At 39.9% G+C, this 18,912-nt stretch overlaps 3 protein-coding genes across 4 annotated transcripts in view; 2 read left to right on the top strand and 1 right to left on the bottom strand.

The window, feature by feature from the left end:
- LOC143913612 (uncharacterized) overlaps nucleotides 1-1,144 on the top strand; it is a 374,023-nt gene extending 372,879 nt beyond the window's left edge. Inside the window, exon 2 of one of the 2 annotated variants that reach the window (XM_077433506.1) lies at nucleotides 1,050-1,144. The gene's annotated coding sequence lies outside the window, so the exon portion shown is untranslated. Of the gene's footprint in view, nucleotides 1-1,022 lie in introns of both variants that reach the window. The other variant, XM_077433505.1, reaches the window with a different exon arrangement.
- A 2,600-nt stretch (nucleotides 1,145-3,744) lies between these two features.
- Nucleotides 3,745-4,341, bottom strand: LOC143913872 (uncharacterized). The gene has a single exon (XM_077433910.1). The coding sequence runs from the start codon at nucleotides 4,339-4,341 to the stop codon at nucleotides 3,745-3,747; it is 597 nt and encodes a 198-aa protein (XP_077290036.1).
- Nucleotides 4,342-10,557: 6,216 nt separating this feature from the next.
- LOC143913605 (kelch-like protein 24) lies at nucleotides 10,558-17,485 on the top strand. Its single transcript, XM_077433492.1, has 16 exons — nucleotides 10,558-10,919; nucleotides 11,006-11,059; nucleotides 11,122-11,154; nucleotides 11,233-11,333; nucleotides 12,695-12,774; nucleotides 12,850-12,991; nucleotides 13,069-13,208; nucleotides 13,292-13,467; nucleotides 13,532-13,729; nucleotides 13,799-13,960; nucleotides 14,036-14,191; nucleotides 14,261-14,421; nucleotides 14,490-14,709; nucleotides 14,801-14,981; nucleotides 15,056-15,951; nucleotides 17,438-17,485. The coding sequence occupies exons 6-15, from the start codon at nucleotides 12,879-12,881 to the stop codon at nucleotides 15,178-15,180; spliced, it is 1,632 nt and encodes a 543-aa protein (XP_077289618.1). The 5' UTR covers nucleotides 10,558-10,919; nucleotides 11,006-11,059; nucleotides 11,122-11,154; nucleotides 11,233-11,333; nucleotides 12,695-12,774; nucleotides 12,850-12,878; the 3' UTR covers nucleotides 15,181-15,951; nucleotides 17,438-17,485.
- Nucleotides 17,486-18,912: the final 1,427 nt, after the last annotated feature.

An 18,912-nucleotide genomic window follows, 5' to 3' on the forward strand; every position in this document is an offset into this window, starting at 1 on the left:
CTTGTGCTATTACGAATCGAAATCAGTAATCTCATCATTAGAGGTAGGATAGTCACAGTGCTATCCATTGTTCGGCAAACCTGTAACAATGCATTTACAACCTTTGAACAATACACGGCCCCCTCAGGCTCCGGTGACTACTCATCATCGATCCTGTACAAAACACGCATAACTCAAGGGCAACGACCCTTCGACCATTCCAAAAGAAAGATTTCATCGTTCGATCGTAAAACAAACGATACCCCACAGTGATGTCATCAGGATACCGAACAAACGTGTCGTAAAAAGACATTTAATCGTGGCAAACGAACGACATCCCGACGCCGACCCCACAGCTATAATGCACGCGCCTTGTAAATAAGTCAATGCATGTACCGAAAACACGCGCCCCATAAAACACACGTGTACCGAATGCACGCGCATCGAAAATAGGTCAACGCGCATTTCTAACACACGTGTCCTGGAAACGAAGACAAAAGATATGCGTGCGGCACGCTCGCATATAAAGCTATACAGCAGCCGCAAACAACAGAGTGAACCTCTGAAGTTCAACCAGATCACTTCTCCGAAGCTCCAACCTCTTCGTATTATTTAATTATTACAAGTACCATTGTAATAATTGAACGAAAATAAACGATCCTCTTCCAAACTCAACTGAATTTCCATAGCCCGGGAAACAGTCGAAACCTGTCACCCGTCCTATACCCTATAATTTTATTATTTTTAATATTTTTTTCGGAGATATAGAAACATATATAGGAAATATTTTTAAAGCAACGCCTTTTTCTCCTTCAAAAATATGGCTATGGGGGATGAACGAATGAGACGACTGGCATGTTAATGCACGTGTTTATTATATGACAGCTAAAGGCAGAGTGAGTAGCGCTCTCCGAACCCAGCCGAGTTGGTCCCCACTCGCAGGAAGGTGACCAAACTCGACCATGTCGTAAAGTGAGCCGCCACATGGCAAATAATAAAATTAAACGGCTAATTCAAAATGTTATGATAATGTGGCGGCTCGCTTATACGACATGGTCGAGTTTGGTTGCCTTCCTGCGAGTGGGAACCAACTCGGCTGGGTTCGGAGAGCTACTACTCACTCTGTCTTCAGCTGTCATATAATAAACACGTGCATTAACATGCCAGTCGTCTCATTCGTTCATCCTCCATAATAATTTATCGGGTTCGGTGATTACTAGTCAAATGTTAACCGGTCACAGGACAACCGGTCGCTCTAGATCGGTCACACGTGATCACCCGTCAAACTAAAACTGGTCACGAGAAAACTGGCCACACCCTAAAACTGGTCACGAGAAAACTGGTCACTTCCTAAAATCGATCAACCAGTTTTCTCGTGACCGTTTTAGGGTGTGACCAGTTTTCTCGTGACCAGTTTTAGTGTGACGGTGATCACGTGTGACCGATCTAGAGCGACCGGTTGTCCAGTGACTGGTTCACATATGACTTGTAGTCCGTTTACCAATTTATCGATATAGCACTCTTTTGATTTGACCGATTTCAGTTGGCAGCACGTACTCATAAACCTATTTATAATTTGACATTTGGCGTTTGACGTTTGACGTTTCTACGTTTCTAGGTTTGCTTCTTTCATCAACTAGGCCAACCACCGAAACTTTTTCTATATGCTGTTATGCATATTCTTTGTTCATTTTTCTATATGTAATGTTAAACATCAAATTTCGAATGAGTATAGCGCGTGAGTAATACCGTATACAAATATATGCAGGTCAAATCATTAAGAATGCTAAGATGAATTAATATTTTCATTTTTTTTTTAACAATCGAAATTATACAATAAACTTTTATAAAACCTGTGATTGAGAACTTACGTTGCCTATATTATTTTGGCTACCCTAAACTTATGATTCTAAAATACGCATACACATCACACTCCCCAAAGGCCGAGTGGCCGCTGTCGTCTGTCAAATGAAGACTTTAGAAAGCATTTTTGATAGATGCATCGAACATCATCAAGGAGGGACTATATCCATATCTAGGAATCCATTCTCCACTCTCCCGACTTCTACGGTGATTCTCCCATCCGAGTAGCGATGGAGTGCAGACTTTGCCTCTGCTCTGGTTCATCAGAAGATTTCGTGTCCATCCACGACGATCCTCATCCACAACGTTTGGTGCAACGCATTTGGACCTGCTGTCAGCTGCGGGCTATTTACACTTAAACCATTGCTATTGCTAATTCGTTAGTTCTCGTAATCTTCAATTCATTTTTCATCTGCAGGTTTGGAAACATGATCGTCTGCCGGATATGATCTGCCTTTCGTGTGTCAACAATCTGGAGTTGCTCGATAGCTTTCGAAACGCTTGTCTTCAGAGTGACAAAACATCGAGGATGAGATCAGACGATTACTTGGATATCAAGGTAGAGGAAGTTTTGCTGGAAGATTTAATATGGGAAAAAGAGTCTGGAGCTGATTTTCCACCAAACATTTCCAATTGGCCAGACGATGGCGAGGTAAGTGAATGGAATTTGAGTACATTAGAACAATTCCAAGCAAAAAATTCATCTAATCGAAAATATAAATGCACCTGTAAAATGATATCGAATCGCACTACAAAAATGTTACAAATTTTACAACGTTTGCTTTGTTTCGTAGACACATGGAGGAAACATTATTCCGGACGATAACGTGGTAGAAATAAATTATACTATTGGCATTCCAGCGGAAGAAGTACCATTACGAAATGATTTATATGACCCCTACACATTCTGAATTGGACCATAAAATGAATTTTCAAGACAAAATGTGTGCTCGTAAACACAATCTTATGACACAGAAAACATCTGACACTCGAAAAAAGGTGCTTGTGTGTGACTTTTGTTCAAAGACATTTATCAAAAAACAAGGACTCTCTACACACATGAGTGTTCATACTGGGGTAAAACCGTACAAATGTGATATATGTTCAAGATCGTTTGTACGCAGTTATGCCCTCTCGACGCACATGAAATATCATCTTGGGATAAGGGCACACAAGTGTGACATTTGCTTAAAATCATTTGTCCTAAAATCGGGCTTTAAGAAGCATATGCAAAGCCACTCTGGAGAAAAACCGTTCAAATGTGATATTTGTTTAAAATGTTTTTTGATAAAATCTCAACTTAGTACACATATGAGTACTCATCTTGGCGTAAGGCCATACAAATGTGATATTGTGACGAACGGATTTACGCGCGTCTGATGCAGAGGGCGTTATACGTCGTTATTCTTCCAAGAGTCGAGTTATGTAGAAACGTGGACTAACCTTGGGATAATTATATATATAGGTATATAGTCGGGGAGGTTCCTGACTGCAAGTCGTCTGCGTTGATAACAGCTCCCTCGTGCTCGGGAAACTGGCTCTGCGGTCGTCTTCTCGTTGAAGCACCGCTGGTCGGGTCACAGCAGCGGGAGGGGGTGAGGCAGGAGACAAACTCCGTACTGCCTCGTGTGGACACAAGATGGCGATCTCTGGGCGTCTCTGAAGACGCTCGGCGGAGATGCTGGAGGTAGGTCTGTCCCGGCTGACGGCTGGATGTAGAGAGAGCGGCTCTCGATACTTCTCGAGAGGGGTATGGTGTTGGCGCGGTAAAGTAACTGGTGCCACCCTAAAGATTACTACCGCTACCAACTGAAGGGACACTCGGGAGAACGTCGCGTTACATCCTCCCCCTCGAGTTCAGAGGGCAAACGTCCGGTCTCTGAACTCGGATAGCGCCGAAGCCTAGCATTGTGCAACGGGCTTCGTACGAGGTCTTCCTCTGCGTCGCTTCGGCACGACCGGTGCCGGAACGCCGGCCTCCCTGGCCAGGTAGGGCGTCAGTTCCTTGACGTGGTATTTCCCCACCGTCTCCATGGGAGAGTCGATAGAGGACAAAAGAAAGGTAGTGGGACTCATCAACTTGCTGATCCTATATGGTCCATCGCGTATGGGGGCGAACTTAGCGCTCCGCCTCTTTTTGGCGTGACTGAGGATGTGGGTACGCAGCAACACCAGGTCACCGAGTTGGTAACTGGGGTGGGGCCTCCGGGTTTGATCGGCATACAGCTTGCTGTGGTCTTGCCGCTTCTCAATGGTTTCCTTGGCTTGTATCAAATCGTCGGCCAAGTTTTTCAAGTATGGCGTGATCTGGGGAACGTAATTATCCGCGGCCAGCACCGCGCCCAGGTCATGGTGTACGTCCAGAGGCGACCGTAGCTCTCGGGCAAACGTGAGGTATGCAGGGGATTGGTTGGTTGCTTGCGTGATTGCACAATTCATTGCGAATCGGATAGAGGGCAAGGCGTGCGGCCAATGGGAATGCTGGTTCTTCACCAACATCGCGAGCTGAACCTTAAGGTCGCGGTTCTTCCTCTCCGCTGGGTTTCCTTCCGGGTGATATAGCGGCAGCAAGTTCTGTTTCACTCCAAAGGCGAACATGGCCTGTTGCATCACCTCTGCGACGAACTGTGCTCCATTGTCGGATATGATTCGCCATATCCGACAATAACACTTTTGCGCACGCCTCCGCGGTTGCGACTGGGAGTGCGAACAGTTCGACCCACTTACTGGCCACGTCCTCTACCAGAAAAATCCGGCGCTCCCCCTGCTTGCCGGCAGGTAACGGACCGAAAAGGTCGATGGCTAGCACTTCAAAACGCTGAGCAGGTACGGGGGTTTGTAATAGTCCGGTAGGTTTCAGGTTATCCGGTTTGTGCCGTTGACATTCCACGCAGGTGCGGACGTAATCGGCGATGTACTTCCGCATTCCCGGAAAGTAATACCGCTGTTGCACCTTGCTGATGGTTCTCGCGGTTCCGGTGTGTCCAGCTGTAGGTGCGTCATGCAGCTCCTTCATTATCGTTCCGCGCATATTGACCGGCACCACTAGTTGAGGCTCCTCTACTTCTACATCAGGGTTGAGACGATAGAGAACGCCTTGAGTCAGCAGGTAACCCCTCTCCGTCCATCGGATTGCGGTCGCCGGGTCAATGTTCTCCATATCCCGAATGATCTTGGCAACTTCCGGGTCAGCTAGTTGTTCAGAGCGCAGGTCCGTGGCTCCTTGGCGCGGCAGGTCCAACGCGATTGCGCAAATTCCACAGGAATCGGTCGTAGTGGGGTCGCAATTTGGATGACTTAACGTGTCAGCTACTACGTTCGCCTTCCCCGGTGTATATTCGTACCGGAGATCAAACGCTTGCAGTTTAAGTGCCCAACGTACCAGGCGACCCGTCGGGGACTTGAGCGTCATCAGCCACCGCAATGGTTGGTGATCGCTCCCGATGACGACCGTATGTCCGTCGATGTAGCCGCGAAATTTCTCCTCGGACCACACCACGGCGAGAGCCTCTCTCTCTGTGGTGGAGTAGTTTCGTTCAGCGGGAATCAATAAGCGGCTCGCGTATTCGATGGGTCGCTCTTCAATTCCCTCTCCTTGCAGTAGGACGGCTCCTAGTGCGTAATTACTGGCATCGGTTCGTAAAACGAACGGCTGTGAGTAGTCTGCTTGAGCTAACACAGGTGCGTGAGTTAACTGGTCCTTCAGTGTCTCGAACGCTTGCTGCTGCGCCTCACCCCACAAAAAGGGTCGATCCTTCTTCGTCAATTGCGTAAGGGGTTGCGCAATGGCCGAGAACCCGTCGATGAACTTCCTGAACCACGAGCACGTTTGCAGGAAGGTTCGCAGGTGTTTGATATTCGTCGGTGGCGGCATTTTCTTAATGGCTTCTACCTTTTCCGGGTCCGGGCGTATTCCTTCCGCCGAGATTATGTGTCCCAGGAACTTCACCTGTTCTCGCACGAACACGCACTTCTCACGATTCGCACGTAAATTAAACTGTCTCAGGCGCTCAAAGACGGCCTGCAGATCGTCCAAATGTTGCGTTAAAGTTTCGGACACGACGAGTAGATCGTCCAGGTACGCCAACAACAAAACGTCGCGCTTCAGACCGGTCCGGAACCGGTCAATCAATCGCTTAAAGGTGGCCGGCGCGTTCTTCAACCCAAAGGGCATGCGGGTAAAACGGTAGGTGCCATACGGGGTGGTGAATGCCGTCTTGTCTCGATCGGCCTCCGCCACTTTCACCTGCCAGTATCCCGCCTTCAAGTCGATGGTGCTCAGGTAGCAGCCCTTTCTCGTTGACTGCACCAACTCGTCGATCAAGGGGAGGGGGTAGCTGTCCGTTCTGGTGATGGCGTTAATTCGCCGATAGTCCACGCAAAACCGGACGGATCCGTCCTTCTTGGGGATCAGCACTACGGGCGACGTCCATGCGGAGTCTCATTCTTCAACGATACCGTCGACCAGCATCTTGTCTAGCTCCGCTTTCAGGATCTGTTTCTTTGCGGGCGTGAGATGTTACGGTGGAACAGAGATGGGGGCGCTCGTTCCGGTGTCAATTGTATGCGTCGCATATTCCGTGGGTGCTCCCCCTGGCATGAAAATGTCTTCATGCTGATGAACTGTGGCCTCTAGCGATGACCGCTCGTCCGGGCTTAGCACAGCTCCTTCGTCGTCTCGGAGATGGCTGACGGCGGCACACTTATTTTTATTTTTTATTTTTACATATATACCAGGAAGGCCTTACAGGTAAATCCCAATGCGCCTTCCTGGCCAATTACAAATACAAATACAGCATTTTTATTATAAGTCGTTGAATTGCGAGACACTGAAAAAACTCGCAAATTAACGAGACATCTATGAATTGTACATAATTTTTTATTGTACATCAATCAAATTTTTCAAATAGTGGTGACACAGTAGGTAGGAAGGATTTTTAGCCAATTTTTTTTTCCGGGAACCGTTTCAACAATGAAATCAGAGAGAAAATTGGCAAACTCTGATAGGAAACGATCAACCTGGAGTCACAAATCCAGGTCTGACCAACAGCATACTCTGAAAAATTCATTTTCATTCAGGGATAGAACCCGGCACCTTCTTGACGGTAAGCAGAAGCTTAACGTCCGAGCTATGCTGCTGGCTAGCTTTACGTCGGTGCGTCCGTGTTCGTACTCCATGGGGTAGCGGGTCGTTGGGTCACGTCCAAATCCCCACGTGCCATGTTCGTAGTCCATGAGAAGTCCTGCAGCCCTCACGAAGTCCATGCCCAGCAAGGTTTCTCCATTTCGGGCATCCGGGAATATCATGAAGGTGGTTGGGATTGTGCGATGTTTCAGCGACACCTGTAACTCGGCGAGAATCATCTTCCGGGGTCCGCGAACTCCATCGGCCAATTGGATGAGCATCTCTGAAGTATGGAGCGCCTGTCCCTGTTGGATCAGCCATTGATGTACTCGGGAACTCGCGACGCTTCGACTGGCCCCGCTGTCGATGACGGTTCGTATCCGCTGGTTTCCGACGTATACGAATAAGACTTGCCGATTGGTTGGTTCCGGTATCTGGCGTGGAAACGTCGCCAGGGCGATGGTTGACAACGCGGCCCCGTTCTTCGTCTTGCACGTGGGACAATTGCTCTTCATCACACCTGGAGCCCCGCAACCGTAGCACGCGATCTGCGGTCTCGTCTGCGCCCCATTTTTCTTCCGACATTCTTCAACCGAATGTCCCCGGTTGTTGCAGAAAGAACACGTCGGTCGAAGTCGCGGCCTTTGTTCACCCATTCGTTCCTTTCTCGGGAATGTTCGGTCCCTTCCGGTCGCGGGTTGGCTTTCTTTTGTGTCAGGCGCGGGTCCATCGGCGATTCTCGAACGGTGTGGAATGTCGGGTCCCATTGTTCCACGCTCGGCTATTGTCGCTCGGGTATCTTCGGCTTGCATTTCTTCTATGATGCGTGCGTGGTGACTTAATTCTCGGAAATTTGAAACCCTATCTCGGCTCAAACGGGTTCGTGAGAAGGGAGACAATAAGCCGTATACTATATCGATTTGCATTTCTTCTGGAATGCTGTACGGCATTTTTGCGAATAACGCGCGTTTTTGATTGATGAAGAGGTCCGTCGATTCTCCTTCCTGTTGTCTCGTAGCGCTAATTTCGAGAAACAGTCTGTAAGCTGGACTACGTTCGCTGTAGCTGCTTCGTAGCGCCTATAGCGCCATGGACCAGGTGGGGATGGAAGGTTTCATACCAACCCACCAAATCGCTGCGTCTTTATCGAGTAGCATCGGCAAACCTCGAAGCGCGTCCTCGTCTGGGATTCGGCAACAGTGTTTATATATCTCAATGGCATCAATAAAAGCTTCTACTGATTCCGATGAGTCGCCAGCAAACCGAGATTTGCAACTCGCGAAATTTCCCGCCGCGACCGGGGCAGGTGAAATGACGGGGGGGGGGACAGATGCGGTTCGGGAAGCTATAAGTTGCTCCATCATCAGCTTCATCATTCCAACAGCATTGTGCCAACTGGTGATGGGGGAGTCGACTGACCTTCCGGTGGGGAAGTCGATTGTGAAGAAGACGCGTCTGGGTCTACGTTCCCCGCGGAGCGTAGACCGTACATCTTCGTGATGAGTCGTGACAGACGAGCGACTTACTAATCAGGCCCACTCGTTGGGCGCCATTGTAATGAACGGATTTATGCACGTCTTTATGCAGAGGGCGTTATTTTTATTTTATTATTTTTTTTTTTTTATTTTACCTTACAGGTAAATCCCAATGCGCCTTCCTGGCCAATTACAAATACAAATACAGCATTTTTATTATAAGTCGTTGAATTGCGAGACACTGAAAAAACTCGCAAATTAACGAGACATCTATGAATTGTACATACATTTTTATTGTACATCAATCAAATTTTTCAAATAGTGGTGACATAGTAGGTAGGAAGGGTTTTTAGCCAATTTTTTTTCCGGGAACCGTTTCAACAATGAAATCAGAGAAAATTGCAAATCCAGGTCCGACCAACAGCATACTCTGAAAAATTCATTTTCATTCAGGGATAGAACCCGGCACCTTCTTGACGGTAAGCAGAAGCTTAACGTCCGAGCTATGCTTCTGGCTATACGCAGTGGCGGACTGGGACTGAAATTAGTGCATGCCAGGAGTCAAAGGGGGCCCACCCAGGGTTAAAAAAATTCCCCCCCCCCCCCCCCCCATATAACAAAATTTTCTTCTTTCCATCACGCTAAAAATCAAGGGTAAAAAAAAATAAAATTTTCAAAAATGGGAATAAACAAATTTAAGTACAAGAAAAATGGCAAAAGCAAAATAGATCCATAAATTACATTGTATATTTCTTTTTAAGCCTTGTCCTAGGTAAATAGAATGCATCATAAAAGAATGCGGCATAAAAGCGGCTTTTACTTTCGGTAGAAAACAATCAGGGACGTCATTTCAGCTTTTTCTTTGGGGGCGCAGTCAAAGATTGGTCAAATTGAATTTTTTTTCAAAAAATCTTTTTTATATCGGAATAAAAATGGAAAATATTCTTTGCATACACCTTATTGAGTTATAAAATATGAAAAAAATAAGCTTATTTTTGATAGAATAATTATAAAAAAATATAATGTAAAAAGTGAAAAAAGCGCCGCAGGCGAAAATTATTTTCCAAAAATCTTCACATGGTCAACAAAAATCGACCATCAAACTGAGTCACTAAAACACTATCAACCCTTAACCCTTAACCCTTTGGGTTAACTTAATTTCTACTGACTGTCTTTTCACTTTATCTATGTACATACATACATACATATGTACGTAATAACAATAGATAAAGTTTTGTGATCATGCGAAAATCGGGATTATGGGGAGGGGGCCCCTATCCTATATTTCTATATACATGGATGTGTCTAGATTACGAATAGATTTTATATTCGGAAACTGTTTAAAATTGTGTATTTAAATCTTACTATATCGTCGAAGTATAATCAAATGTTATTTTGAAAGTATGAAGTAAATTTAAATCGCTGGTTGATGATGAATCGTCCTATCAAAATTGTTTTAAGCAATTCAGTTTATATTATTCACGGAAATTTGTTTATTCCCATTTTTATTTCAGTAGGTAGTTGTTACATAGGTATTGGTATATACATAATATTGAGGTTAGAAATGGGCCCAGCAAAAGGGCCCACGCAAATGTTGAAACTTACATTTCGAGCCTAATAAAAAAAGTTAACCGATCCTTGGGCTGTTAAAGCAGGTATTAGTTGTTTGTGTATATCGTAAGAAATTTGTTTTGTTGAAATACCCAAACTTTAGGTCCCAAAGTGCAATATCCTATAAATTTTTACACGCGTGAAATACTTAAAAAGTTATTTAATTTTACTGAGGGCCCATATTTTCTAACAGATAGTGGGGCCCACATGCCATCAGGCATGTTCGCTTGTATGGCCAGTCCGCCACTGGTTATACGTCGTTATTCTTCCAAGAGTTGAGTTATGTAGAAACGTGGACTAACCTTGGGATAGTTATATATATAAGTATATAGTCGGGGAGGTTCCTGACTGCAAGTCGTCTGCGTTGATTGCTTCCTGGCTCGGGAAACTGGCTCTGCGGTCACCTTCTCGTTGAACCACCGCTGGTCGGGTCACAGCAGCGGGAGGGGGGAGGCAGGAGACAAACTCCGTACTGCCTGGTGTGGACACAAGATGGCGATCTCTGGGCGTCTCTGAAGACGCTCGGCGGAGATGCTGGAGGTAGGTCTGTCCCGGCGGACGGCTGGATGAAGAGAGGTGAGGCTCTGCGGTCCTCTGGTCGGGTCCTCTCACGGCTGAGGTTTCTCCGGAAACGGCGTGAGGAATGCAGGGGACGTTGTGCTGGAACTCAGGGGAGGGAGTGATGCTACACTCGACCTCGCGGCGGCTCTTCAGCACGGATGGTGATGGATCTCTGGGCCCTGTCTCCCCCTGGAGACGTGCACAGGAGATATCTTTCTTCGACGGGGGATTGCGGGTGAGAGGGCGCGCTCCACATGCGCGCGCGCCTATAAGGCTTTTCCCTGGGTGGCCACTCGAAATAAAGGGCAAGTGTTGCCCTATGGGACGATGGGAAAACGTCGCGTTACAAAATCACATATATTGTTATTAATCGAATTATTTTTAATTTCAGCTCTGATAGCGGTTCTGAAAACAAAAATCGGGGCTGGGCCATGCTATCTGAAATGTAAGTTGAAACTGCTTATATTATTTATCGATGGTAGAAAATTACAATCACTTTACTTTCAGGTCCATTGGATAGGCTGCATCTTCAATAACTGAGTAAGTCACACCGATTAACATACACATGTATATTATTCCCATAATATTATCAATTCGGAGCTATAATTTCAGTTTCAGCTCGGATAGCTGGATAAATGGATAAATGGATTTCATCGTATGCTGATCTAACAAATTCAAATTGGATTGTTTCCAAATCGATAAACGTTTTATCTTTGCAGGTTTCTTTCCTGTTCCTTTCATTTAAATATATAGATATACAATAACTACCCGATATGTATGTTAGCGTCAGTTATACTTTTTTGAAAGGGCTATCATAACTTTGATCTATCATAACTTTTATCTATCATAACTTTTACGATTCATCTCAATCCGTTGAGCGGCTTATGAGACAATTGAATCCAAAAACTTAAGAAAAGACCTAAAATTTAATACACATTTAAAATCTCCAGTTCGAATTTTCGTGTTTATAAACGAAAATAAAACGAGTTAGCATTGAGGCAATGCATTTAGTATAAGATAATATTATAGATAAGAGTTAAAACCAGTGTCAACAATCCTTCTTCTATTTTCAATAGTCGGTTGTTTTTTTGTGCGGTTTTTCCGCTATCATTGAAATTATCTTGAAGAAAATACATTTTTCGGTTATTAATCAATTCTTATTAATTGCTTACTTTAGATGTTATTCCTTTTGAGTGCAAAATATGCATGGCGGATTTGACTAGTTTGTCGAATTCTATTATCGATGATCTTAATTTTAATTTCAAAATGTGTTTTATCTGTGAGAAGACGATTATTTTAATATCGGATGAGTGGTTATTTCCATGCGGTTTTTCATTATTTGTGTAAAAACATGTTTTTGTGTAGTATAATGCCACATCCGGGTAAATAATCAAGTGATAACCCTTTACATGTAAGTTCGAAGTTAGAAGAAGGGTCAAAAATAGAAAATATATTATTTATCATTGTCACTTAATTTTATTGATTTTATATGTTAAATGTTTTATGAAACTAGATTTAAACGTTTATTGAGAGGGAATAAAAGTAAATTCAATCTTCTCAATGATTATGAATAAATAAATAAATAAAATAACTTAACGTTACTTTGTTTATTTTAACCTTATTTTATTTACCTTAAAAATAAAATAGTTGAATTGCACGTATTTTGATGTGCTTAAATATTTATTTTTATTTCAATTTTTACTCTCATTTTTTTATTAAATTGATATGTTTGTGTATGAAATTCTTATCCATGCACTATGAAAGTACTTACTCTTTATTTATACCTATTTCACTACCAATAATTCGATATATTGGGTAAATGGCAATTTAATTCCATTATTTTTTTTTATATTTTAAATATCGCAATTATTTTTATTTTTAATAATTTTATGCATTGGCAAGAAAAGTCGATCATACTATAATATAATAATTCGAGTCCGATTGGAATCATGGCAAAACGTCGGAGTCCGACTCCACAGCCCTGATCTTAACTAAAGTTCAATTATATATTCCCCGTATGTTGGTCACCTGTCATGGCATTTATGACAAATAATTAATATACGTTTCAATGCAACGAAAGGGTTGAGATATCCTTATCTATCGAGATAAAACCGCAGAACGACAGTTCTCCACATCAGTCGCTGCTATTCTTTCCAATTGGTAAGTCGAACTTTATTTTGCTTAGCACTTATAGTTATATTGTCTTTTTATATAATTTTCAATCTTGTTTTTCAGGAGAAATCTAAGAGAAAATCAGAAACAAGATGTATCTAGTGAAGGCGAAGCCTGATTTTGCTGCAAAACGAGTGGAGTATTTGTATGAGGCCTTCCAACAAAATAAGAAATGCGACACCTTATTTACAGTTCGAGGCCGAGAGTATCTTAATTCGAATCCAAAATTATTTAAAATGTAAATTGTTCTGCCAGTTTAATTATAATTTTTCATAATCGCAGGTTTCCTGCACACTTGATAGTTCTAATGGCGTGTAGCGAATTCTTTGGGTCAAACGAAGGTCTAGTGGAGGGGATTATGTCACAATTTGACTACAAAGTTATCGATGCAATCCTAAAGTATTGTTACACTGGAGAAATAAGTACGAGTTCATAAATATCTAAAATAATCAATTTCAAATACGAGATTTCGTCATTAAATGCAATCATTTAAAAATAATTTTAGACATAGGAGAAAAACACCTCAAGAAATTACTGGAGCTAGCCAATCTACTCGAAGTGAAAATTCCACCACAATTTAAAACAGTCAATAAATCTAATTGTCTGAACGTTTTGAAATCAACAGGAGATTCCGAATTACTAAAAAAAGCAATGGATTTGACTCTGGAAAACTTCGAGACGGTGAGTGTTGATTATATAAAAAAATATGTCACTTAAATATTTTTCAATTCCACTTCTCTTTCAGCTGCACAAAACTCAAGGTTTTCTCAATCTGCCACTCTTCAACTTGATGGAAATCTTGAAATCGAATGATTTGAACGTGCCTTCCGAAGAAAGCGTATTCAGAGCTGTGAAATTGTGGGTAAATCATGATAATGCAAACCATAAAAGTAACTTGGCACAGCTGATGAAATCTGTGAGGTTATCCCTACTCTCGTTGGAGGTATTTGAAATTAAATGAATGTTGCAGTTTAGTGATAAAAATCATTCGAATAATGTGTTATATTTTCAGTTTATCGTCAACGAAGTAATGACGTTCTGTAATTCGTGTGCAGAGTGTATGACCACTATTAGACAAGAAATTATAAACAAGAATGATAAATCTTTCGTTTCAAAAGAGACCCCTCGTAGAAAAATACAAAAAATGGCACTGGTTGGGGGATCGAATACTGATGTGAGTTTTGTATCACAAGTATAATATTTTGATTGTATTGTAAATTAATTATTTTATTGCATAACGTGTTTTCAGATGGCAAACACCATCGATATATTTGATGGATTAAAGAACAGTTGGACTCTATCCAAAAATATTGGAATAAATAAATATTATTTTGCGTCTGTCCTCGTGGGAGATTGGATCCTTATCATCGGCGGAGTGAATTCTTCAAATGCAACAGTGACTTCAGTAACGTTTTCCGGTGTTGCGAAGTACCTGCTTAGAGAAATCGGAATGTAACCAATTTATTTGTTTTAGGAGGTAGAATACATCGATTTGAAAAGCGGTGAGAAAAAGCCATTGAAGCCATTAAATCGAGCTCGTTATGAATTCTCAGCAGTGACACTTCGGCGCGGTTCGTCCACGGATGTTTACGCCATTGGTGGTAGAGATAATGACTATTTATCTTCAGTGGAAAGGTGATTAAATTGCTATCATTTCATCAGATCGATTGAAAGAGAAGTTGACGATTATTGATTTCGATTAGGTGGAGCAGCAACACTGGGGATTGGCAGATCATCGCTCCATTGTTGATAGCAGTTAGTGATCATAGTGCTTCTGTCATCGCCGATAAAATATACATAACAGGCGGGCTTACAGATGAAAATGGAAAATCTATATCCAAGAATAAAGTGCAGATGTATTCAGTGGAGACCAATTCTTGGACTTACCGCGCTCAGATGATTCAGGGAAGATATAATCATTCGGTGAACATCAATTAATTTTATTCACAACTATCGCAAATAATATACAACTCTCCAAAATAAAATGAACTAAATTTTGATTTCGCCATTTTAGAGCGTCGCATTCAAAGGAAAACTTTATGTCGCTGGTGGATTTGACAGACAAACTCGTACTTATTTAGACAGTGTGGAGCATTACGATCCGAATGCAAATGTGTGGACTGCATTCATCAAACTACCGCAAGTTGCAGTCGGAATCAGTCTCGGCTCTTTTCAAAATAAACTGTTTAGCATGGGTGAGTATTTTTTACAACTTAAGTTGAATTAATGGATCTTAAATGTAGAATTAATTTATTGTTTTGATTTTCAGGTGGAGGAAGTAGAGATGTTTGGGAATACGACGAGACGAACAAATCTTGGAAACCTTCAACAAGTCTGAGCATAGGGAGATATAATGCAGTTGCACATGTCATTCCAAATGTTTCGATTATTTGATCGACTGCAGTTTTTTTTGTATTATTTGATAAAAATGTATCATGAAATAATCATTAAATGTACTTTTTGAATTTTTAAGTTATCCAATTGTTTGAATAAATACATGATATACAACAACTTCTCAAAATATATTTTATTTTCCGTCAATATTTAATTTACTCATGAATAATTAATATTATCTAAATGAACTGAAAAATCAGAGAATGGCCAAAATCAAAAACATATACATATGTACATATTTTAAACATAAAAATGAATTCAATTCAATTCAATCCAGAAATGTTATATTTCATTTCGTATAATTTTTCGTTTTTAAATAATACTACTTTGAATTCGTGAAATTAATTCGAAATTGACTTAAATTGAAAATCAATTTTGTATATTTATTTCAAACAGTGGCTGTCAAATATTTTTCACACGTTTCGTCGATTAAATAAAACTTTTCATCGAATTCTCAACTTTTCCGTTATTTTCCATAATTCATTAAGTGATTCTCAAACTTTTCATAATTATAACTTTTATTTAAAAATGAAGATGAATTTCATATATGTTTTTGCAATTTGCTAAAAGTTTCCAACGGCTGTCAAATGTTTACCATGCACCATTTTTTTTTTTGATCTTTCGACTTAAGATCTTTCGAATTTCGATCTTTGCCTTCCGATATTTGCGTTTTCTGTCGTTTAACATTCTGTCTCGTCACGTAGACCCATATGTACAATGTACATTCATATGTCCTGTAGCTTCCTACAGCAGATCGTTATAAAAACAATTGTTATTTATTTATTTATATATATTTTAGCTATCAAGCTAATTTAAAAAAAAATACATCTTAATTATTATACTTAACTCTAAAATTTATAATTAACTTATATGTACTGTCCCTCACAGAGGTGTCTCTTCGCACCTCGCAGGAATGCATCCATGTTTTTAGCAGACCTGACGCACTCAGGGAGGGCATTATACATGAGCACACCCCTGTGAAAAACACCCCCAGCCGTCTTATTCTTTCTTACTCTACTTACAACTAGTTTGTCCTTATTTCTAGTATAAAAACTATGTTTATCTCTATTCCTTATTATATAATCATCAAAATACTTAGGTAATAACTTATGATCTAACTTATAAACAAAAGACAATGTACTAATATTTAGACTAATTCTAATACTCATCCATCCTAATTCATCTAACATACTTCCAATACTCTTAAATCTACTCACATTCAAAATAGCTCTCATAGCTTTATTCTGTATTTTTTGCATTTTTTCTAAATCTTGGCCACTAAACAAATTAAGCACAGTGGCACAATAAACCACATGTGGCAAGACAATTGAATTAAACACTAAAATTTTACTTTTTTTACTTAAAATATTTCTTAATCTACATAATACACCAACTTTTATAGCCATTTTTTTTATTATATAGTCAGCGTGCATTTTAAAATTTAGTCCTGAATCTATGTATACACCTAAGTATTTTATATTTTCAACTTTTTCAATTAACTTATCATCAATTCTAATTTCATTCAATATATTTTTATTTTTACCATTCAACCACATCATTTTTGTTTTATTCACATTCAACTTTAATTTATTTTCACACAACCAGTCATTCACATAATTTAATTCTATATTTAAAATCTCAGACATTACATCAACATTCTTTCCAATTATATATATCAATGTATCATCTGCAAACAAATGTATTTTACACATCTTAATTACCTTAACAATATCGTTTATATATAATATAAATAATAAGGGTCCCAATTTGGACCCTTGCGGCACTCCATGAGGTGTTACAAATTCAGAGGATAACACCTTATCAATTTTTACTCTTTGCCTTCTATTATTTAAGTATGATTGAAGCCACTTTAATACTATACCATTTATTCCTAACTTATATAATTTTTGTAATAAAATATTCCTATCTACTGTCTCGAACGCTCGCTTAAAATCTAGAAAAACTGCTCCAACAACCATGCTAGATTCATCCATCGTCTCCATCCAATCAGAAACCACCAATTGGATAGCGGTTTCTGTTGAATGTTTCACTCTAAATCCAGACTGTTCCACAACCAAACAATCATTTATACTAATGAACTCTTTCAATTGAATCATAACGATTTCCTCCAGCATCTTCTCAACAATTGGTAACATATTGATGGGCCTCATTTCACTGGCTTTATGTGTGCCCGTAACCTTTGGTACCGGTACAATAGTATATGTGTAATATGTGTTAAATTAAATTAATTAAATAGTAATATGTGTTAAATTAAATAAAATAATAATTGTGTTTATGTTAAATTAAAATAGAAGAAACAAAAAATTTACAAAAAAAATATAAATCTAGAATATATTTTCTAATCAAAGCTCGATATGTACATAACGGTCCAATTACTAGTTTTAGTACATTAATTAGCTCGGCTCAAAGTTGATGATGTGTGAATGAAAATGCAAAATTATTTTTAAACTAAGCGCCATTTTGGAAAACTAAAATACACACTAAAATACTAATCGGCAGTGAATATGCAAAATTTACATCGTCTGGGTTGAATTTTTTGATTTTTTTTTATATTATACAAACAATAATAACAATAAAAGTAATGAAAACTGAAAGAGAATATGCATATTTTTCACACGCTGTATAACACTCAGTTTTATATTTTCTTCTCCGGGTAAAAGGATTTCAATTTCCGTATAAAACACGCCCAATTTAATTACGAAACATGCTTAATAAAATGAAAATATGCAACGTACTTACAATTTAAAAATTTTTCGCAATATATCACATTGTTTTAATAACATTTAACAGTCCGTTGTATAGAGTCTTCAATGTCACATTTGTGGACCTCAGCATAAACATTAATGTGTGCAAAAAACAAGGTCTCAGTGGATTTCAAATGTCACAATCGGAAATTTGTCAAAAATTAAACTGTTTATTACATATTTTTTTCGGGGTGGGATGTCATATGGATTGGACATTTGTGATTTGATCGTTTCTTATCGGAGCTTGCCAATTTATCTGATTTCATTGTTGAAACGGTTGCAACAAATTGGCATAAATAATCCTACCCACTATGGCTTTTTAACCATATAGCTGATTAGACGGACATTAATATTGATAATTGGGAAACCGAATTTAATACACATATACTATTTATGCCCGGTAAATATGGCAACCATAAAAAATCTATCTACATTAATTTATTCCTAAACGCTACATGGTTTTATAACGTTTTTATATCATAACTAGCTTTATTACTTTATTATTTGTAATATAAACCACTTAAACATGACTAATCTAATAGTAAACATTTTATTAAATTTATTTGAATAGTTTTATTTTATATAAATTTATTAGGATACTCATTTGTTTTTTTTATTAAATTGACTGTCACGAACAAACAAACATATATAGTAAGTCTCTTATAAAAAACTATATGTACACCCCCGAGGTCTGCGCCCCCTAGGGTTGAAACCCTAGGGCTTCGCCCTCAGCGCCTCCACCCCCGGGAACTTCGAATCCTTTGAATCGGAAAAAAGCGAATTATTTGTTCGATGACGTCAGAAAAATAGACTGTCGACTATTAATTAAATTGACAAAACATACATACATAGGTACCAACATACATACGAACAAACTTTAGTGTTTTATATGTAGGATTTTACTATAAATGTTCAAAGGTTGCTATAAAATATAAAATAGCATCAATCGAAAGTAACCCGTAAAGTA

The sequence above is a fragment of the Arctopsyche grandis genome, chromosome 6, assembly GCF_051622035.1.
Source record: "Arctopsyche grandis isolate Sample6627 chromosome 6, ASM5162203v2, whole genome shotgun sequence".
Taxonomy (NCBI): Eukaryota; Metazoa; Arthropoda; class Insecta; order Trichoptera; family Hydropsychidae; genus Arctopsyche; species Arctopsyche grandis.